This window comes from Xyrauchen texanus, chromosome 39 (assembly GCF_025860055.1).
Source record: "Xyrauchen texanus isolate HMW12.3.18 chromosome 39, RBS_HiC_50CHRs, whole genome shotgun sequence".
Classification (NCBI taxonomy): domain Eukaryota; kingdom Metazoa; phylum Chordata; class Actinopteri; order Cypriniformes; family Catostomidae; genus Xyrauchen; species Xyrauchen texanus.
Window position 1 is genome coordinate 16,575,891 of NC_068314.1, and position 24,600 is coordinate 16,600,490.

At 38.3% G+C, this 24,600-nt stretch overlaps 1 protein-coding gene across 3 annotated transcripts in view; it reads right to left on the bottom strand.

Moving 5' to 3' along the window:
* Positions 1-24,600, bottom strand: part of LOC127632611 (tubulin polyglutamylase TTLL7-like) — a 132,232-nt gene that overhangs the window by 21,129 nt on the left and 86,503 nt on the right. For 2 of the 3 annotated variants that reach the window (XM_052111303.1, XM_052111302.1), the window contains exons 14-18: positions 16,770-16,856; positions 15,414-15,576; positions 8,727-9,052; positions 4,622-4,891; positions 1,709-1,789 (exon numbers count right to left, since the gene is read on the bottom strand). In XM_052111303.1, coding sequence (XP_051967263.1) covers positions 1,709-1,789; positions 4,622-4,891; positions 8,727-9,052; positions 15,414-15,576; positions 16,770-16,856 — 927 coding nt within the window. The remainder of the gene's footprint in view (positions 1-1,708; positions 1,790-4,621; positions 4,892-8,726; positions 9,053-15,413; positions 15,577-16,769; positions 16,857-24,600) is intronic. The other variant, XM_052111304.1, reaches the window with a different exon arrangement.

The following is a 24,600-nucleotide window of genomic DNA, read 5'->3' on the forward strand; positions in this document are numbered from 1 at the left end:
TCTGTATGGGCCAGGGGTGTGTCAGTGCCATGGCATGGGTAACTGGCACATCTGTGAGAACAGATGTGTAAAAATTTTGGAGCAACATATACTGCCATCCAGCGCCGTCTTTTCCAGGGATGTCCTTGCATTTTCCAGCAGGACAACTTCAAACCACATACTGCCTGGATTTTAAGTGCATGACTGTGTAAGCAGGGAGTGTGGGTGCTAGATTTGCCTGCCTGCAGTCCTGACCATCTCCGATTGAGAATGTGTGGCGTATTATGAAGCACATTAGAAGGCAATGAAGACCCCGTACAATTGTGCTGCTAAAGGCCTACATAATGGATGAATGGTGGAAAATTCCACTTTCTAAACTTAACAAGCATGTGTCTTCAGTGCCTAAATGCTTAATAAGTATTATTAGAAGAAATGGTGATGTTAGACAGTGGTAAACACTCGAAAGCCCCAACTTGTTTGGAGTGTGTTGCAATCAACTGATTTTTTTAAAAATAATGTAATTCACATGGTAAAACATCATATTATGTGTAGCTCTGGTGCTTTCAATATATCAAAGGATGAATATAATTTACAAATCACACATTTTTGATTTTATTAGCATTTTTCATACTGTCCCAACTTTTTTAGAATTGGGGTTGTAGTTAGTTACTCTCCAAAACTGATCCTTTATTATATTCTCTTTTCAGTGTAAGTAAACATAAAAGAAAGAACACATGCAATGGTGAGAGATATAGGAGACATAAAAATACACACAAATATCATAGTACTGCAATATTTTACCTGTAAAATATTGTCTGTGAGAAGCCAAACATTCAACTATTTATATTCGACCAACTTAGAATGAGATAAGAATACAGGTTTATAACTTGTTAATGTGTAAGAATCATGAGGTTTTCATGCTATGATAAACAGGAACCAAGGTACACTATTCTCTCATGTTGTTGTATTTTTAATGATACTGATGCACTTTTGCTCTATTGCTATTCAACTGCTATTGCTAAGGCTCTACGATGAAGCTGGAAATTGTTGTTATGCGAAGAGCAATGAAGATAAATGAAAAACAATATTGCAATACATCACAGTTTTGTATCACAATACACAAAAACTAAAGAAACGCAATATTGCCACATTATCGATACAATTATGCATTTCCAGGTCCCTGCTGATTCACACCCCGAGTGCAAACTAAAATTTGGAAGAAGAATGACAAGATTAATGACATTTTTCCTGAAACAGTTTTTGCCCATCTTCCTCTCCAGCTCCCTCACTCTATTCTGCTCATCGACATCTGTGATGTGACTTTCAACAATATGGCTGATTTAATGGCCTTGTGTGAAGCTCTTTCTGACTGATCCCTCAAACTTCAGCTAATAAGTTCGTGGAACGAGACAATCCCTCATTTAAACAGTCCATCATGCCCACCCTACTGTTTCAAATCAAAACAACTGTAACCTGCTGAAATCACCTGTCGTTCATTTTGCTAAATTCAGTGCCTTTGAACTGTTACATTTTGTTTCATCATTTCTGTTCAATAAAGACAGATACTGTAAAAATGCCATTTTACCAAGACTATTTTAAATCAATAAGCATTTATATCTGTTTGGTTCTTCTTTTCCCCATACACCACACATTTTGGTCACCTGCATCTCTTGCTGATCAAACAATAATTTAAATATTTACATTTTCTTTCCACTCTTTGTCCACTCACCTTCCGCTGTTTGGTAGCATCTAACTTCACCAGCCAGTAAGACGCCACTTTTGGTTTATGGTATTTCCAGTTGTTCAGAATCTGAGGGAGCAAATTAAATATATTTTGTGTCACTGTAACATGGACAATTATTATAATTACGTACGTATCTATCTATCCATCCATCCATCCATCCATCCATCCATCCATCTCAATGTATGTAGCCATGTATTTTTGAATATCTATTTTAAAAAATATTAATATTTTTCATTAGATTTTAGCTTTCTTTAACAAATAAATAAATAAACATGCTTTTGCTGGAAAATTATGGCATATGATGCAAAACATTACTATATCACTTTTATAATACATTTATATAGTAGCTTATAATATAGTAATATATTACATTATATATTTTACATAATATAATATAGTAGATTATGATTTTAAACCAATTCCAATTCTATGATTCTAAACCTCATCTATGTTAGACACCTAAATACTAATACTTTGGTGACAAGGTGAAATCGGCAGAATTTGCTATGTTCAATACCACACAAACCAGGGCACTGATAAAAACGGATGCATAATTTATTGTGTATGGGGCAAATTATAGTTCTATCAACTGGAACTATAATTGTAATAAACTCTCTCACACTGGCCCTAACCAGTAGGCCATCCTTATTGTTGAGCCCTGTACATACCTACCTACCTATCAGTCTTTTCGCCGTTCTATCTATCACCTTGCTGCAGGCCTCTCTATTCAAGGACCTTGAATAAGAACAGTGCATTCACATGGGTCCTCTCCATATCATATTAATTTTTAACATGTTGGAGCATTGATCTGAATGTTTGAGTATATTTACATCATTTACATGATCAATAAAATATATTCGCTCTGCTCGTGAGTCTCCTTGGCTCAGCACGCACCTCTGAATGCTGCTTCTGGTGAATACATTCTCACACATGTGAGTCAATGGACTATGTCTATGTTTAGAGTTCGAAATGATGGCATCAATATAGCCATCATCATTTATCTTCCTGGATAAATCATTAATAACTCATTTAGATAATAAATTAGAACGAATCACTGAGAAACATTAATGAGAAGCATTCATTTGCAACACTGCAAAAATATTAGAATTTCTCTATTTACACAGCTCTGCTAATAGTGACTGTTCACTTCAGCTATTTGTTAAACACAGTGTTTATGTGTTTGTTTAAGGAATGGTTCACAAAAGTGAATTTTTAAATAATATCCTGTTCACTTTTCTTTATATATATATAATGAAAGCTCCATAATGACAACATAATAATATAAACCATCATAGAAATGGACCACGTGACACATGTGCTATATTCAAAGTCTTCTAAATACATATGATAGCTCTTTAAATCGTTATTCACTCAAAATCTTGATATCTGCCCTAGCTCTCCTTGGCAGATTCATGACAAAAGAAGTAATGTCCGATTTGTAAAAGAGTCGTTCTTTTGAATAATATCTTTTTTATGAATAATTTGACCAGTTTACAAAACCAGTCTGAATGATTTGATCATGAATCGGACTGATCCGGCTCTCGGGTTCATTGACTCATTGATCCGGTCAGAGGTTAACAGCATACAGAAAGCAAAAGAATAACAACTTCAATGGATAGCTCACCAAAAATGTCAATTCTCTTATCATTTACTCACCCTCATGCAATATCAGATGTGTATGACTTTCTTTCTTCAGCAGAACACAAATTAAGATTTTTAGAAGAATATCTCAGCTCTGTAGGTCCATACAATGCACGTGAATGGTGATCAATTGTAGATAAAAAAAAAATCACACAACAGAAACAGAAGTAATATGAATCCAGTGTTTAAAACCATGTCTTCAGAGGCAATATAAAAGGTGTGGTTGAGAAACAAAATATTTAAATCCTTTTTTACTCTAAATCTCCACTTTAACTTTCACTTGTGAAAGTGAAACTAAACAGGCACCACATGTGACTTTCAGAAATAAAAGTGAAAGTGGAGGTTTAGAACAAAAAAGGACTTATTATGGAGATATTAAAGGAAATATTATGTTTCTCAACCACACCTATTATATTGCATCTGGATTCATATTACTTCTATGATTCTGTTGTGTGATTTTTTTTTATCTACAATTGATCACCATTCACTTGAATTGTATGGACCTACAGAGCTGAGATATTCTTCTAAAAATCTTCATTTGTGTTCTGCTGAAGAAAGAAAGTCATACAAATCTGGGTTGCATGAGTGTGAGTAAATGATGAGAGAATTAAATTGAATTTTTGGGTGAACTATCCCTTTAAATTTGTTCCTCACACAAAGTTATAGGTAAGATTTGGAATATAGTGTATGAGTCGTATGGCACACTTTTAAAGACTCTTTTATGGTGCTTTCTTGTCTTTTTGAGACTGACAACCCAATATATATATATATATATATATACACTTTCATTATATGAGAAAAAATGTGTTCAGAATATGAACATATGATTACAAATTTAGACTGTGAATTAGACCGGTACATTGAAAAATATTAATTACAAGCTTCCACATTCAACACTGCCAATGTATTCTAATTCCTAATTTCCACAGCTCCACTAATAAAGGGGCATCATTTGATTGTGATTTCTCCAGTTAAACACTGTGTTTACCCTGTGATTGTTAATGTGAAAACATATGCCAGATCCATGAATGCTTGAGAGTGTCTTAAACAAGTGCTGTCGGCCAGCTGTGTTTCTGCGCAGACAGCTAATGGCTCTCATTAAGCATACAGGTGGATGGATAATGACTCTACATCCAACAAGAGACTTTGGGAACCTGGCGAGTTCGGCCATCCTCAAATTAGTTTGGGGAACGAGGGGAGGTGAGCAGCCGGTCCGCCCGCCCTGACCGACTGCTTTTTGTAAGCAGCGTATCTCACCTCGTCCAGCACAGCCTCGGCCTCCTCTTCGCTCTTCCCCGGGTAACGAATCCGCATCTCCCCGAGTGCAGTCAGCGTCTGCTGCATCAGCTCGGCTTCCTGCTCTTTACTCAGCTGAGTCTCCCCCTGCACACGCACATGCAAAGAACCCACACAATAAGATGAATGAGAGAACGGTGTCTTTTCTCTGCAGTCATCAGGTTCGTTTCGGCCTCTCACAGTCTTGCTGGAAGACATCGCAGCAGTGTGTTCATATGGCAGCTGACTGCTCTGTGTGAGAGGGAACAGCATGGAAAAAACAGTGCTCTAATCTCTACTTTCTGAAATAAGGCTTTACAAAAATGAAAAAAAGCTTTATACAGATAATATACAGACTATACAGGCTTATCAGAGCTGAGAAACTCTTTAAAGGTGAACCTCACAAAACTTGACAAGACCATAACCAGGTGATATTTCATACTAAAATCAAAAGAAAAGACAAACGCAATTTGCTTCAGCGAAAATGTTTCTTTTTTCTTTTTGGAACTTTGACGTTATTTCCAAACAGATAAGCACATTTCCCCAAACATTATCATTATGGCAATGGAAAAAATCCTAAAATACACAATTTTCTTTATGAATAAATGTTATGTCTTCCTTTTTTCTTTTGATTTTTTTTGGGGAGAAATCAGGGTTGGAATGTTTTACCAGGAATATCAGGATTCATGTGGTCCACCATAGGTTTCACCATAGATATCTAATACATCTGTTATTAATATTAGTAGTAGTATTATTTATTATTGATTCAAATATGGGTGTAGTGCATAAATAGAATAGATCGATCCATGCTGTGACTGTCTGATGCCTTCAAAATGTTACATGACACACAAACTCATTTACTCTCTCCGGTGTTTATCTTTATGCAGCTGGGTGGTAAACAGGCTAATAGTAATAATGAAAATGTGTTTATTTAGGAAACACATTTTTTTTATGATCAGCAATATTCAGAATCATTTTTATAGAGAAGATACTGTAAATGAATTTCAGTAGAGACCATAAATTTGCATTGCATGGTTTTAGGTATTTCCCACAACTGCTGATATTGAGGCAATTGCCTATGGCAATAAATGCACTTTAAAATCCAATACTTATTAAAATCACATACAACTAATGCCATGGAGGGCATGCCAAAAAGGTCTTACCTTTAAGGAAAATCAACTTGATAAAGTCTGTTTTTTTAGGGACTTTTTAGGATCTTTAGAGCAAAATTCCTCTCACATTGCACTTAGGCATTGCCTTTTATCCTCTTTGATCTGACAACAAAGATGGGTGAGTGAAACATTAGGGAATGAAGCATTATGATGGTTGTTTTTTATTTTAATATTAAATACTGTATATTGTACAGCACTACTGTAATATTTTCAAGGAGATTTATTTGTTTAATTTGGGTATATATATATATATATATATATATCATGCAAATACGGGTCAGAAGCTTTAGTTAATAGTCACATCAACCATAATAATGGGGAAAATATTTAATCAGCTATTTCGACTGTGGCATGATTGTTGGTGCCAGACAGGCTGGTTTGAGCATCTCTGTAACTGCTGATCTCCTGGGATTTTCACACACAACAGTCTCTAGAGTTTACTCAGAATGGTGCAAAAAAAAAACTAAACATCCAGTGAATGGCAGTTCTGTAGACGGAAAGGCCTTGTTGATAAGAGAGGTCAAGGGAGAATGGCCAGACTGGTTCGAGCTGACAGAAAGGCTAGAGTAACTCAGATAACCGCTCTTTAAACTTGTAGTGAGCAGAAAAGCATCTCAGAATGAACAACACGTCGAACCTTGAGGCAGATGGTCTACAACAATAGAACACCACATTGGGCACTTTATTAGGACCATAGTGTTCCTAATAAAGCAGTCAGTGAGTGTATGTGTATATATATACACACACAACACACACACACACACACACACATATACAGGGTATATATATATATATATATACTATTAATGTAAGGTAACACTTTACACTAAGGTTCCATTCATTAACATAAATTAATGCATAGATATCACAAACAAACAATTAAAATATATTATTTACAACAAAACAAATATATTTTTTTAATGTTAGTTAACATAAATACAACTGTTCATTGGCAGTTCATGTTTCGTTGTAATTTTAACAAATACATTTTTCCTTTATTTTTAATTTAAAAAAATGTACAGTATTAGTATATGTTGAAATTTATATTAACTGAGATTAATAAATGCTGTAGACCTATTGTTCACTAATGTTACCAAATGGAGCCTTATTGTAAAGTGTTTTCACCATTTTTTGAAAAGGTGTAAATAGTTATAAGAAAGAATGCGTACATGCAGGCGTGTCCAAACTGGCAGTGTTATGACCTGGACAGCATTTCGTGACATTTACCCATCAGAGACTACATGGATTGAGCAAAACATTTCTAAAGACAGAATGTATCATACATAGGCATAGCAGAGCCCAAAGCATTGCAAACAGCACAAGTATTATAATTAGAATGATTTTACACTAAGAACACATATGCTTATGCAGCCTACATCCAATCACTGTGAACAGAGCATGTAGCTTTTGTAGACCATTTTACTAAACACAAGCTAAAGTCTCATTAAACAGCATAAAACAAAACCGCAGTAGTGTGTGTGTATTTTCTGATTAATATTACTTAATGAGAGTTTTAACAAGGGGGAGCGCAAGCATTCATGAGACGTATGTGCCCGTAAATAAAGGCCCAGTTTAACTTTACTCTGAATTTTTCCACAAATAAGACAGATTTCTCTCTCCGAGGCGCGCCCAGAACGAGTGTGCGAGCGGATGTAAAACTCTGAGAGTGGAAGTGAAACTGTCAGAGGGAGACAGAGTACGAAAATATACAAGTGTGAGTGATTGTGAAAGTATGTGTGGTAAATCTGTATTGTTTGACGGATTGGATCGACTCAGGACGACGATGGGAAAATAAAAATGATATTTGTAATTTTTACAGAAGGAGAGTTGCCAGATCTTCACTAAATCAGCCCATCTTTGTGAACATCTGTTCAGACCTCTCTAGAGGACATCTCAGGTAAAGAAAACGATAGATGCATCTGTGTAGGTCTGTGTGTATTTGATTGTGTGAGTGTGTGTGTAAGAGAGTGAATGAGAGAGAGAGAGAGAGAGAGAGAGAGAGAGAGAGAGAGAGGAGTACAGCTATGTTCAGAATGGAGTACTAGTGTGCAGATTACTACACACTGTGTAATATACAGTATAATTACCGTAAACTGCATACTATTTTTTTTTAATTTAAAATAGTATGTAGAATTCTGTGGTTTGAAAACTAATTATAAACTTTTCTTATGTGTTTCAGTTGGAATTTGAGTATTTGTTTTTACATAATTTGTGATGCAACGTATTTTTGACATCATACACAATGGTACAGTACCTGCGTCTATTACGATTTGATATGTTGGTGTGAGAAACAGTTCAATATTTTAGTCCTTTTTTACAATCAATCTCCACTTTCACTTTCACATTCTTCTTTTGTTTTTGGCAATTCACATTCTTTGTGTATTTCGCAACCTACTAGGCATGGAGGAGAATTTTTAGTAAAAAAGGACTTAAATATTGATCTGTTTTTCACCCACACCTATCATATCGCTTCTGAAGACATGGATTTAACCACTGGAATATGGATTACTTTTATGCTGCCTTTATGTGCTTTTTGACATTTCTAAATTTTGGTCACCATTCACTTGCATTGTATGGACCTACAGACCTACAGAGATTCTACAAATCTATGTTCAGCAGAAGAAAGACATACACATCTGGGGTGACATGAGGGTGAGTAAATGATGAGAGAATTTTCATTTTTGGGAGAACTATTCCTTTAAAATTGTCAGTCCATTCAAATAATGACTCACTATAAACATGGACACATATGAAAGAAAAATAATGGCTGATATGGCTTCCAATTCATTTGTCAAACTGAAAATCCCATACCAAAATGTAGCATACTGTGCAAAGTATACAGCAGTGTAATATGGAGGTACATCATTCTGAACATATCCTATGTGTGTACTCTGTGAGAGAGATGCAACACTTGCCGAACTGGGGTGAATGGCACCCAGACTGCAGCTGTGTGGAACTCTGTTTGCAGAGCTGTTGCGACTGAGCGATTGGGAGCGAGATGCCGTGTGCGGTCGCACTAGAGTCATGGGCGTCATGGTTGCCACTGTTTGGATGGCTGCAGTCGGGACATTAGCCATGTGAGTGGCTGTTTTTGGCCGTCTGGTCTCGTTGGTAGGTGATTGCGCAGTCAGAGAGGATATGGAGCGTGGACAGGACATGGAACGGCGAATGAGTCCAGAAAGATTGGGGGAGGAGGAAGGAGCTCTGAGCGGTTTAGGGGAGGGTTTCCAATGAACACGGCCTAAAATAGAAAAACAAGACATTAGCAAAGCATTTTTTCTAAAGGAGCAATTTACTCAAAAAATTTAAATCTGTAATCATTTACACACCCTTATTTCGTACCAAACCTTGACTTTTTTTTACCTAAGTGAAAACAAATTTTCACAAGAATTATATTGTACTGATCGCACATCTCAATACAATGAATAGGGACTGGAGCTTTCAAGCTTAAGGAATGTTCCGGGTTCAATACAAGTTAAGCTCAGTTGAAAGCATTTGTGGCATAATGTTGATAACCACAAAATGTATTTTGACTCGTTCCTCCATTTCTTTAATAAAAGTAAGAATCGAGGTTACAGTGAAGTACTTACAATGGAAGTGAATGGGGGCCAACATTTGAACGTTAAAATACTCACTTTCTCAAAAGTATAGCCACACGACATAAAGGGTATGTGTGTAAACATTATTTTGGTGTGATAACATCACTTACAAACCTTTTCTGTGTAAGGTTATAGTCAATTTTACAACTTCTTTGCCATTACGATTTAATGTACAAACCCTAAAACCCTAAAACGACTTGTAGAAATTAAAATGTAAACATCTTTACAGCTTTTCAAAACAAGTTTTAATAGAAGAATTAATGCAAGTGTTTTAATAAAATTATAAGCTTCATATTTAACCCTACAAGAATTGGCCACATTTCACTTGTAACGTTGATTTTTGATTTATTTATTTTTTTAAAGAAAAGGAGGAACGAGCCGAAATTCATTTCTGTGGTAATCAACATTATGCCACAAATGCGGTCGATTGAGCTTAATTTGTACTGAACTTGGAACATTCAATCTTAATTAGTATTTTTTCCAGTAAAAACATCTAAACATTCTTAAAACAAGATAAATTCACTTCACAAGCAAAACTGCATAGGATATTTGGTCTTGTTTTCAAAGAAATCTGACTTATTTTAGTTTATGTTTGTTTAAAACAAGAAAAAAAACTATTTATCAATAGGGTAAGAAAAATTTACTTATTTCAAAAACAAGTTTAAAATTCTTAGTCCACTGACAGACTTTTTTTTTTCTTGTTTTAGGCATAAAATTTACATTTTTCAGTCAGATTTCTCTGAAAATAACAATATCTTATCCATTTTGCTTGTCAAGTAAAAATATCTTGCATTCAGAATATTTTGACATTTTAACTGGAAAATACGACAAAAATACAAATTAAGAAGATGATTTTTCGCAGTGCATGAAAGTGGTCAATATGTCTTGTGCACTTTATGGCACTTTTATGGTCTTTTTGAAGCTTACATACTCAATTCCACACTAATTGTAATTGCATGGGAAAGAGCAACAAGAACATTCTTCAAAATGTCTCTTTTTGTCTTGAAATAAAGTCATTAGTGTTTGGAAGGACATGAGGATGAGTAATAGATCAAAACTGCCTTTTTGGGTTGAACTACTTATTTAAAGATTTAAAACGCATCATCCAAGTCTAGCATCTGTAATCGGCAACAACCGTCAAAAAAACATCAACTGTGACTCAAAGGCTTTAATTATTCACTACACCACATGCCCATGTTGCAGGTCAGGTTTCCAACTCAAGATCAGGGTGGACAGCACATCCAAACAGATAAACACACACACATACACGATTCTCCAATTTTGAATGACCTCCAGTTTCTGAGCTGGCCAGCAGCATCGCTGCTCAATCCTTCAATATTGAGGGAGGGAAGTTGCCAAATGCAGAATTATAGCAGCTTAGCTCAGACATCCGCAGATGGCCTCAGGGCAAAGGGGGGGAAACAAAGTCACCCCAGAATGGCCTAACACCCTCACCTGCAGCAACCCAATCACTGACAACCCCTCGCACTATACATAACTGTCAGCTTGCTGCTTTCCATTAGACTTGTCCCTTTTTCATTGGCTGATGGAAAAGTTATAGCTTTAACTGCGTCAGGAAAGAATAATCAATATACTGCACAAGCTATGGCACTTTCAACTAATAGGTGTTATGTTTACCTTGTCTTGTTTCACTGTTGCCCTTTTTGTTTACCATTTTTGTCACTTTTGCACTCCATAGGTTCACTTTTGTCCCTTGTTTAGCTCCACTAGTCTGTTGTTAAAAGAACTACACTTCCCAGTATCCACCTGTCATCATCACTGCCATTTTGTTCATTGTTCTCACCTGTGTCCCATTTAGTCATCAGTCCCTGTGTATTTAAGCCCTGCTTCTTGTTCTCTCCTTGTCTGTCGTTGAGTGTTGTTAGCCTGGTGTGTTTTCCCTGCCTGAGCTCTCTGTATTTAAGTTTCCTGTCTCCCCATTGTGGGTTTTTCTTTTGTGTTTATTTGATCTTTCAATAAAGTCGACTGCGTTTGGATCCGCACCTCCTCGTCTGCCTCGCTGCTCATTCATAACAATAGGGAATAATTTGGCAACACATCATTTTTTTAAAGCAATAAAGGGACAAATGGGAAGTTCTTTGGAGTGAGACCTATTATATATTTTTAGAAAACCTACCATCTAACATAAAATTAACCTAGCATTAAGAAGTAGCTAGTTTAAAACACATTACATTTCCCATTAAAATTGTCATTTTGGCTAATCCAGTCTCAGAGGTTTTGTCTTTCTCATTTATACAATGTCAACATTTTGACATTACTTTATATGTTGAATTGATATTTATTCTAATAAAACAACAATTGTTAATTAAGTCATTTTTATTGCTAAACGCATTAAAGATAAATAAAAAATTAGAAAACCATTAAAAATTAAAAATATTTAATACAATTTAAAATAAACTAAGCAATATTATGGTATTAAGCAATACAAAACACCTAATATTAGCTGTGTGTGACAAACAGTGTGAGTTATTTTTTACACTAAATCTCCATTTTAACTTTCACTTTCAGATGTAAAATTGAAAGTGGAGACTTAAAGCAAAAAAAGGACTTGTCTTGAAATGAGTCTGTTCTCACTCACACTTATCGCTTCTGAAGATATGGATTTAAACACTGGAGTGCATTGAATGAACCTACAGAGTATAGATATGATTCTACAAATCTTCATTTGTGTTCTACAGAAGAAAGTCAGTCATACATATCTGGGATGGCATGAGGGTGAGTAAATGAGACAATTATAATTTTTTGGTGAACTATCCCTTTAAGCACGTCTTTGCACTGACACAAAAGATGAAAAATAATAATAATAAAGATTTTCAAGTCCTATTCTGTAAAATCTTTGTGCAAAGTGGTATGAGCAATGCTAATAAAATGTCATATAGTGTACAGCAATAGTGTAAGCAGCTTCTAAACTACAATAAAAGAAAAAAGCTTATGCTTGGAGCTGATGGACCCCAAGGAACACTTCCAAAACAGCTCTACCTTAAAACACAAACATTTTCCGGGGTTTGCTTGCCCGGTTTTCAAGGTATGCCAAAAGTGCTTCTGTGAACTTCTCCCTAACCTGTGCTTTCCCCAAGCTGAGTGCCCGGTCTCCCTTTAAACCAGTGGACTGAAACATCAGAAAAGCTCATTAAAGCTGCAACGCATCAGAGCCGGGGGACATCTCACGACATCACCTGCTGTAGCCAGCAAATCAAATTAAGAGCCACCGTACCAGGCCAGCAAATACTGTGACCCTAATTAAAAATGATGGATTTTCTCTGTTTCATGTATTAATTAGGTAAACAAATGCATTATTGCAGATTTACATCTGTAATTTAGCTAGGGCTCGGCAACCGGCACTGAAGATTTAATGCATCTGGGCAGAAAGAAAAAAAGCTGCTTAAAAGTTTAAGTAATAAGCAGCTCTTATAGTCATCTGGAATAAATTGAGGGACAGATAAAAGTAACAAGCCACTTTTCAAACGTGAAGCAGTCAAGCTGTACAAAACACTACAAAAATGTTGTTACACACAGTTGGTACCTTAAAGGAATATTTCACCCAAAAATACAAATTCTGTCACAATATTACGCACTCTAATGTCACTCCAGAGATATGTGACTTTCTTTGTTCTGGGTTAATTTTCGATAAAATGCAAGTGAATTGTGACTCCGGTTGTCTAGCTTAAAAAAGGGGGAAAAAACTAAAGAAAAAAGACATTAAACCCACAGTCAGGGTTCAAAATGAGGCAGAGCTGCTACCATCCTGATCATGTGCACACATACACTTGTCCCATGCATTCCACTGGCTGAAACAAATACTTACAAGCAACATATTTTAGGTGTTCTAATAATTAGATGATTGAAGAAAATGGCAATTATCAACTTACAGCATATTTAATTAAAAAGCTAACCTGCTCAACATTAAATTAATTAAATACAAAATAACAGCTAATGTGTTCATTTATAGTTAACAAACAGCAAACTTCATTAACCTCTTAAACCGATAATAAGATCATGTCTGATCTCAGGTATGTGGGTGGGGACGATGTGTAAAGACCAATCGGCCACTGTTTTACAGTTTGGATTGGACTGATAGCTTATATTGACAGGTCTTGATTTACAATGCGCACAACTGAAACGGTGCTGGATCTTATTACTTGTTACTTATTCTATGTAATTATGTTTCTGGTTTATTGTGGCATTTACAAATGTAAGTAGTTCTTAGGTTCAGTAAAACCCTCAGTTCACTTGTTTGGAGAGTTTTTTGGACATTTGATAGAAAAGGCTACCTTGGTTCCAAATGCCATAACTTGCTTTGAGATAACAATACAAAATGTTGCCCAGATACAGTTAACATGATTGTAGTCATCATGTCAAGTATGAATAATTAACAAAATGAATAAATAAACTGCATCACTTTCTCAGCAGTGTTGTAACATATGTGCCTCCATACATGAGATGTACATGTTTGCATTTTTGAGAAAATTCCAAAACTTCCAAAAGTTTTCTTCCAAAAATGAAAATGAGCTCAAACTTTCTGATGTTTAAAGAAATGTAACGAATCAGAATGAATCCTTAGAACTGCTAGATGTGCAAGAATCCTTGACTCAAATATATAAATTGTGTTTGGTTGATTTTGCTTGTGTGACATCTCCGCTCAAGCCTCTTGCACTTGTGTGTGAGAACTTCACCCGTGTGTGTGTGTGTGTGTGTGTTTTTCCTTTTTTGTTCAGTGCTTGACAGACCGAAATCCTTATTCGCTTGCATTAATATAGCAAAAAAAAAAAAAGAACCTGTGTAGACTTCATTCATTCAGGTTTGCAGGGACATTAGGGTGAGTAAATAATGACAGAAGTTTCACGTTTGTATTAATTAGGTGAACTATTCCTTTAACCCTGGTGCAAATAAAGGTAGATACTATTTACACCCCAGTTCAAATAGTGCCAAATATTATTTACACCCAAAGCCTAGTACAAGTAATGCTAAATTCTATTTCCACCCTGGTACAAATAGTGGTAGGTACTCTTTGGAACCCTATTTAAGTTCTAACATACAGTATATGGGTATCATGGCAGTGTGTTTATTGTGTTTATTTATTATTACACACTACAACAACCCATAACCTTAAACCTAAACCTAACCTTCCTTTACTAAATTAACCATGGTTTTTCTACAGTAATCATAGTATCACCATGGTATTGTGTAGTAAAATCATAGTAACCATAGTAACCACATGGTTGCTATATTAACACCATATTACAGAGGTAACACCATGGTTAATTGCATAAAAACTATGGTTTCTGTCAAAAATATGGTTACTACAATATTACTATAGTAAACCTAACTTCACGCCACTGCAACGATGCTTACAATGCAGTTTGTCATAAATTTCTTTGTTTCCACTAGATTATTGTGGTGCAAACAGCCGCACTGTGTGGAAGATGCTATTTACACCTGGGTGCAAATAGTCACTCTGTTTTTTAAATCATTTCATGAAAATTGCACTCACAAAGAGCAATTTCTAGCATATGAAATATTTTAGAGCTGAGCATAAATAGAAAAAGGTATATTCAGTATAGAAATTCCCGTGACTTTTCCATGACGTTATTAATTCCTTTTCCAGGCTTGGAAATCCCAATTTTAAAATTCCCTGATATTTCCAGGTTTTCTATGGCTGTGGGAATCCTGTGAGGTGCTTTCTAGGTTTATTGGTGGTATTTAGGTTAAATTGATCTGTTTAAATTCTGTTTAATGCTGTCTTCCTGATTATTATAGTTATATATTTAAAAAGAGAAATATATTCTAAGTTTGCTACTCTTTATTAGTAGCTTGTAGTGTAGCTAACTACTTTTCCAAAAGTGTAACTTGGATGTAGTTTAACTATCGTAACTGCACCAGCACTGCCCCATCTACCCAAAGAGGCTCTGCCCACAGTTGATAAAAAGCATCCTAAACCACCTTCCTTCCCAGGCCCAAGGAGAGGAACAGAGTGAGACTCACTGGAGCGTTCAGGGCGATTGAGTTTCTCCTGTGTGATGCTGCTACTTTCATCCTCTCCATCAGCATCAGAGCCTGAGCTGCTGTCGCTGCAGCTTCCCGAAGAGTACTGGGGGTCTCTGTGCCCCCTGGGCGACGGGCTGCTCTCAGGCATGGAGGACAAGACCTACAAACACATCCGCAGGGAGAGATCACGTTAGAAGACCATAAAAAATGGCAGTTCTGCAGCCTTCAACCCGAGTCCAATTAACGTTTGCCACTGTGGCAGTGATGCACGGCTGACGAAGCGAGTCTGATTAATGTCACTGCAAAAACATGTTCATTTAATCTGAAGCACATGCACACATGTCTGGGGAATTAATCTGTTATGTCCTTCAAGAAGTATTGAACAATGAATTGAATATCTGTCCCACACTTGGAAAGAACTGACTATCAACCTCATGAACGGATTCATTTAAACTTTTCAACCACAATCTTTTCAAATTAACACTTTGGGTGAAATCACAAACAGAGTTCTGAAAGAAATTTCCCAAAGCAAAAAGAAAAGATAGATAGAGAGAAAAGAGAAACATGGAGACACTTTTTAAGTCACAGTTGAAAATGTATGAATTTCATTGCATTAGACAACTAAATACCAGTGGCAAATGAAAACATGATGTTAGAGATTTTCTCAGAAATAACTTCACTAAGACATTTTTACAACTGGTCCCAAGGGGATTTTTAGTGGATGCATGAAGTCAGTTCCACTCAATTTCACAAAGGTGTCCTGGTAGAGTAACCACAGTGTTTCACTATCGTTTGACAAACAGAAAGTGTCCCAATACTTGTCTTAATCCTAAGTAGAATCCTAAAAAACATTTTTTTTTATAATTATTTGCTTGAAAAGTGTGTTATATATATTTATTTCTTTAGAATAAAGACCACTTAGTTTTATATTTTCTTAAATAAAGCAAAGATATTGATATATTTGATACAGAGTCCAAACGTTTTGGGGCCACAGTACATCTCACTCTTTTTGATGTAGTGGTTCTTCTTAGCGTATTTAAGAGGAGATGCTTGTGACAATTTCAATTGCTTAATTTCTGTCTTGTCTATTTATTCCAGATGGCCCCATAATGGTGCTGTTATTCTGTTTCTATCCATCAGAGCAGACAGTGGTGTCTGCAAAACCTTCAGAGGAAGGATAAATTAAATATACACTCTGCTAAGTTAAAAGTGAACCATACAAATTACTGTAATTTCACAGCAAATAGTGACTGTAACTGCTGTTATCCTGTTAGAGGCTTAATATGTTTGAAATGTAGCCCCTGTACTGTTATCCTCAACATGTGGCGAGTGTGTGAGTTTTTGAATGTGTACCTTAGGTCCTTTCTGTTTGGAGGTTTTCCCCATCAGTTTCTCATCATCCAGTTCACACTGCTCCAGCAGATCTAAGATATCTTCCTCCTAAAAAATGTGTCACAAATACCAGAATTTGAGTCAGAGCCACAAACAGAATTAGTCAGAAACAGAACCACGAACAGAATCAGATGTCAAATCAGTCTCAAATATGAATCAGAATAAAATTAGACCCACAAACAGAATTAGTCCCACAGAATCAGAGTTACAATCAGAACCACAAATAGACTGAGCAAAATTCAGATCCAAAAAACAAAATCAGACTCACAAACATAATCAGCCAGAATCAGACTCACAAACAATCGGATTCTGAATCAGACCCAGAAAAAAAATCAGATTTAGAATCAGACAGAGTAACAGAATCAATTCAGAATCAGACCCACAAACAGAAACAGATTCAGAATCAGACCCACAAAATGAATTCAGAGTAAACTCAGATAAAAAAACAACAACAACAACAACAGAAACAAAAAATCAGTCAGAATCAGTCCTAAAAAAAGTCAAGTCTAATAAGTCATATTAGAACCACAAACAGAATCAGAGTCAGACCAATAAAAAGATTCAGAGTCAGACCCACGAATAGAATCAGACCCACAAACAGAATCAGAGAATTAATTAGACGTAGAGTACATTCAGAATCAGAGTTCAAATAAGACCCTTAGACAGAATCAGAGTCAGAATATATTCCACAAACTGAATCAGAATCAGAACCACAAACAGAATCGGAGTCAGAATCAGACCCACAAACAGAATCAAAATCAGAACCACAAACAGAATCAGAAAAAGAATCAGACCCACAATCAGAATCAGATTCAAAATCAGACTCAAAAACAGAATCAGACCCACAAACAGAATCAAAATCAGAACCACAAACAGAATCAGAGTCAGAATCAGACCCACAAACAGAATCAGAGTCAGAACCACAGACCCAAAAACAGAATCAGACCCACAAACAGAATCAGAATCAGACCCACAAAAAGAATCAGACCCACAAACAGAATCAGAGTCAGAATCAGACCCACAAACAGAATCAGAACCACAAACAGAATCAGAATCAGACCCACAAACAGAATCAGAGCCAGAATCAAACCCAGAATCAGAATCAGACCCACAAACAGAATCAGAACCACAAACCGAATCAGAAAAAGAATCCGACCCACAATCAGAATCAGATTCAAAATCAGACTCAAAAACAGAATCAAGAAACACTAACAGAATCAAGAACCACAAACAGAATCAGAGTCAGACCCACAAACAGAATCAGAGTCAGAATCAGAACAACAAACAGATTCAGAGTCAGAACCAGACTGACAAAATAATCAGAATAAGAACCAGACCTACACAAAGAATCAGAGACTAAATGAGACACACAAACAGAATCAGATCGTAGAGTGAATTTTGCTCTCTCAATGAAAGTAGAGCCCTGCTGAGGCTTATAATGACTTTATAACTACCACAACAAATATGATCAGATCTAAACAAAAGAATCATCCAATTAGTCCTTAAATGCCATCTAACTACTGTTTGAGATAAATTAGCAACAAACAAATGTCCAATGTTTTGGTATCTGGACAAGTCATTTCATGAAAAATGGCTAAATTAGAACTGCACATGTTGTATGTCACTGTAAAAGGTTTGTTGTCTGGATAATGAACGAGTCAGGAGGCAGCGAACTGTCAACATGAGAATGTTTATTACTCTTCAGTGCCGTTCATAAAACATAAACAAAAAGGCACTCAGTGGCCAAGTAGTCGCACACAAAAACAAATGAGTAAAGGCTTCTCACAGGTACAGTCTCTCTCTCCCACTTTGCGTGCCTTTTTATGTCTCCCTTTGCCATCACTACAACAAGAAACAGGTGTTAGAGTTATGACAAACCAGGTGATGAGCCTTACCACACACTCTCTACTGCAGACAGACACATGACCATGCCCCCATCACCACAGTCAACTAAACAATTTCTTGGAATAAATTAGAGGCAAGGGTTTTGTTGAAGAATGGAAAGCCATTTGGAATTTGCAACAACTTCCGGTCAATGTCCAACCATGTCCATAACTTTTAATGACTCTAAAATTACAAGATCACAATTACAAGTCTCCATCTTGAATCTCAAAAATTAAATTTTCCGTCATTTTAGACATTTGTTCTATTGTGATGAATTACAACTAATGATTCAGGTGAGGAACACCAGCAAATATTGTGCATGTCATTTACACGATGGTTTCTTTCATACCATTTAAAATAATAATAATAATTGGATTTAAGGAGTCATAAAATGTCACTGAGTATAACTTTAAAGTAAAATGTTTAATGTTGCTCTGAAAAAGTGGTAGCCTGCAATTTTTACATCAAGGATTTACTGTATTTCTACTTGATCTTACCGATAAAATTGCTTCCATTGGTGTAACCTAAATTGTCAGTGTAAAAGTTCCAGTAAAAGGAAGGAAGCAGGAAGCTGGGTGGCAGTCCAGGTAAGTCAAGTTTTAATGGTCTCTCGGTTTCATAAACACAGTCTTTGGGCTTTTCAGATTGACAACAGTTCATGCACTTTAGCTTCACAGCATAATACACTTATCAGCTTCACAACTTAATATACTTCAGCTATTTTTCAGGGTGCATTTAAGCCATTCCACCAGCCCGTTAGTTTGTGGGTGATTAACGCTGTGTGGGTCGATATAATCCCCAACAATTTATAAAGCTTGCATAGTGTTCATGACATAATGTTGTGCCTTGGTCGGTGAGGATTTCTTTCGGAATCCCCACCCGGGAGATCATTTTGGAGAGTACCTCGGCAACACTGCGTGCTGAGATGTTGCGTAAAGGCAATGCTTCCGGATATCGCGTTGCATAATCCACCAGGACTAATACAAACTGATATCCGAGTGCTGACCATTCTAATGGCCAGAAGAGGTCCTTACCAATTCTTTCGAAGGGGCCTCGATTAATGGTAATGGCTGCAATGGAGCTCTTGGGGTGGCTGGTGGATTCACCAGCTGACATACACGGAATACCTCACACCATCTGCATACATTCCCGTGAATGCCCGGGCAATAAAAGTGGGACATTAAAAGGTGTAGTGTTCTTTTTTTTGTCCTAAGTGACCCACCGTAGGTGTTCCGTGTTCTCCCCACGGAAAGGGCAACCCAGTGTACAAAAGGATATTACTCAGGTTTTTCTTGGTTCACTTTTGTTTGTTTATTTTTCTCACCAATAAATAACCAGGTAATAAACCTGAGAAGATAAGAAGAATACAACATTTCAATTTTCATGTGTATTAGTACAAACACAATTCAATAGCCCAATAATAACATGCAACAATAAATAACATTAATCAAAATACTAATTATATATACTAATTACATATTATATATATATATATATATATATATATATATATATACACACACACACACATATGTTACATATAACAATATTAATATGCTATAATAATTTCACAATTATCATGTACACGTTTCACACTTTACATTATACACCATACTCAAATCCTACCAAACCTCTGCAAGCAAGAAACTACATTTCCCAGAATGCTCCGCGGCAAACCAGGAAGAATAACATTACTCACATTAAATACCGTTCCGCGATTCATACTTCAAACATTTATACATTCAAATAAAGTAAACAACTGGACACGTCTAGTATAGCGATGTTCTAAGTAAATCTAATGTTAGCTTTGTCTCACGGTTACCTCGTCAACTTATAACTTTGAAGCATAGCGATATATTTATCAGTCAACTAACGTTAGACTGTTTAGATCTACCGGAGCATAGCATTATCTTTAACGTGAAACGAACACAAACACAGTACAACAACATAGCATGGTGACAACAGACAACATGAAGCGTACATCATAAAGCAGACAAGAAACATTTAAAATTAAGAGAGCTCACCAAGTGGCTGCACACCGGATTGAAGTCATTATAGATTCAATGAATCGCGCTTCCTTTTCACACAGTGAACTCCGGTCACATGTTCCACAGCACACTCATCTCTTAAAGAGGCACTACACCATTAGGCTACTAACCTCAAAACATTCCTTATAACAGTTGTAACTTTAGTTTAATGTACACATTTGAATTAAACATGTAAAAATAAATAATAATAATAAAAAATAACAAAACTCCACAGAAAACACAACACCTCCCACTTAAGTTCCTGATTTTATAATCCAGGGAACTTACTAAAATCACACAAAGAACCCTTCTTAGTGACAATTTTTTTTTTTTTTTTTTTTTTTTAAAGAGCCCTTGGCTTAGCACAATGTCATTGCGTAAGTGTCTGATGAAGGTATGACCGATGGAAGAGCAGCTTAGTCCAAGTCAATCACATCCCTTTGGCAGGTGTGTGGTGTCCCGCCAGGGTATGCGAAATATGGGATGTGCATGCTCTTACTTCTTCATGTATGTACAATGTGATGGGCATGGTGGCAGCGCTAGGCTTACACCAACCAGCCTACAGGGGTAAGGGCAGTGACAGGGTGACAGGGGTAGGGAATAGGGCGATGTGCAGAATAAGACGGTTTCAGGAAGATGCGGGTGTCATAGTGGCTAGGGTGGATGAGTTTTTTCCTCCACCGGGAGAAGGACCACTAGTCTTCTCACGTCTCTTCTGATAACTGTCATGGGCAGTGAAGAACTCCTTTTCTTCCGACTACCTACCAGGGCAACAGGAAGGCCAGCACATGTTGTAATATCAGCATCCCTGACAATTCCTCTCCTGTCAGAATAAACTGTCAGAATCCGGCCCAAACGAAACTGACCTCTCAACGCATTTGGGTCAGCAATCCAGACGAGATCACCGACTTTGACGTTCCTCTCTGTCCGGTGCCATTTATGTCGAATGAACAGATTTGGGCCAGCTAGTTCCCTCCACTTAGCCCAGAAACGGTCTACTCCGATTTGAATAGCCCTTAGACGACGCCAGGGATGGGTTTCTAGGTCAAGCCCGCTGGTGTCTCCTCCAAGCGATGCTCGACCCAGTATGAGGGAGTTGGGTGTTAAGTACTCGATTGAGTCTTCCTGTTCTTGAGCTCTGGCATCGATTGGGCGTTCGTTTGTCAGGTTGGCTGCCTGATAGAACAGAGTTTGGAGCTCCCCCCATGTGAGATACTCTGTAACTCCTCCGAGGCTCATGAGTGCCCTCTTCAAAAGCTTCACAGCAGCCTCCGCTGCTCCGTTCCTGTGGGGTGCGTCTGCAGGGTGAAAATCCCACTTCCACTCAGTCCCGTTCTTAGCGGCTACATCTTCTATGGACGTAGCCTGTAAGCAAGCCAGATTTTTATACAGCTCACTCAGAGCCGACTTGGCGCCAACGAAGTTGGTACCCCTGTCGGACCATAGTTTCCTTGGATGCCCCCTCAGAGCAACAAAGCGGAGTATGCTTGGAGGAAGCTTTCTGCCGACTGGTCATCGGTGAGGTCCGCATGGACGGCTCTCGAGGCCATACAACAGAAAACAATACCCCAGACCTTCTTACTTGTCCTTCTTTTAACAGCGTCTTTCACCTCGAAGGGGCCAAAGAGGTCGAGGGTTGTATACTCGAATGGGCTTGCTCTTTCAGTACGCTCTTGTGGGAGCTCACTCATTACTTGCTGACAAATCTTGGCTCTTTGCTTTCTGCAGATGACACAGTTGTTCAACACCTTCTTAACTGTTCTTCGTCCCTGCATGATCCAGGCTTTTCTTCTTGTCCGTAGAAGGGTAGAGGCAACACCTTCATGATTTTCTTCATGTGCCTCCCTGGCCAGTAGGGTTGCTAGCCACGACTGGCATGGGATTAGCGGTACAGCCACTCTATCCTCATTCCAGCGTTGGATTCTCCCTCCGCAGAGCAAGAGTCCTGTCTTTTCCTCCTTCTGAACAACCAGGCGATCTAGGGTTGTGTCCCGAACTCGACACCATCTTGAGCTTCGAGAGCTAGATCTTTAAAAGCTGTTGCTCTTTTTTCCACAGACAGGTATGGTCTTGCCTCCCACTTTGACCGAACTGGGGCCTGGCTGTTACCTAGCCAGATTTCTACTACTTGTCTCACCCAAGCGATGGTCCCGCATAACCTTGCCAGTGAACTGAACCTTCGGGGGTCCACAAGGCGCACAAGTGCAACACTGGTTGGGCCTGACCATTTCCTGGGCTGGGCTCCTGCTGTCACCAGTGCTGAGAACGCCTTCCTTCGAAGTCCCCCGATCTCCTCAGTAGCAGAGGGGTTGATCTCTCTGGCAGTTTTCACAGGCCAATCTGATTCAGGCAACTTTAAAAATTCTGGGCCTTCCTGCCAGACTGATCCTTCAGCAAGCTCCTCAGGAGATGCCTCTCTTGTGATGAGGTCGGCGACGTTCTGTCTTCCTTCGACCCACCTCCAACTCTCTACTGATCCGGCCTTTTGGATTTCTCCAATACGGTTTGCAAAAAATGTCTGATAGCCATAACTATCCTTCTGGATGGCTCCCAGGATTGTCTGACTATCGACAAAATGGATCCACCGATCAACCTTGATGTAGCAGTGCTTCTCGAAGTATGTCTTCAGGCGGGATGCAAAGACAGCCCCACACAGCTCTGCTTTAATGACATCACCTTTCTGGTCTAGAGGGGTGAGCTTGGCCTTCGATTCAACCAGCTTCACTACGACTCCATCTTCTGTCTCCCACCGTAGGTAAAGAACGGCTCCGTAGGAAGCTTCACTACCATCGGAAAACGTGATCCCCATTGGGCAACCTATGGCTCCAAGGGGTGTGAGACTCCTGTCAAATCTAAGTTGGCCAAGCCTCACATATTGCTCAAAGAGTTTTATTGCAGCCTCTCGAAGACGTGGCGAAAGCGGATCGTCCCAGGTGTCCTTCGCGGGATGGTCTCTTCCTGCTTCCTGAAAGGACTCTCTTATGAGCATCACTCCTCGTTGCTTAGCAGGTGAGGCCAGACCGATGGGGTCATAGAACCCTGCAATCTGACTCAGCAGCATGCGTCGGGTGAGAGGGTCGGGGGTGCTGCCTCTGATCTCATCCTCTCGTAGATCCAAACCGGTCCTCATCTTTCCTCGCCTCCTTGAGAAGTTCACTGACGTAAGCACACGGAGTTTGTCAGATTCGGGTTCATATCCCAATCCCAATGCCCTGTTCTCCTCGTCCCGCATCTGGTTGGGGAGTATCAGAGTCTTGGGCTCTGTTGACCTGACTTTGCTGGGGTCAGTGGATTTTCCACTCCTCCCACTTTGGCCTGTCATGACCCAGGGCTTGAGGGAGAAGCCTCCTGCTTTTAGGATCTCTTCCACTCCTTCGGTCATCCTACTCAGAGTTTGGAGATCATCATGTGACGTCAAAATGTCATCCACATAGCAGTCCTCTGTCAGGATCCGGCGCTCTTTAACCATGGATGTAAACTGAGGCAGGTTTGCCGTCTCTCTCATGGCAACCTGAGCGATGCATCCAGCAGGCTTGTCGCCGATGTTAACTCTGACGACGGCAAACACACCGATTTCATCTTCGGGGTTATCCCTCCATAGGAATCGATGGAGGTGGACCTCCTCGTCCTTCAGCCACACTGAATTATACATTTTTTTAACATCACCAAGGGCAGCATGCAATCTGCTCCTGAATCTAAGCAGGACACCTCGGATCGGGTTGAGGACATCAGGGCCTTTGTGCAAGAGGTTGTTCAGGCTCAACCCTCTGAACTCCTGGCTACTATTCCAGACTATCCTCACTGGCGTTGAGCTAGAATGAGGGTTCGGGGCAACCAGATGACTGATGTACCAGATTGGGCCGTTCCAGCCTTTGATCACT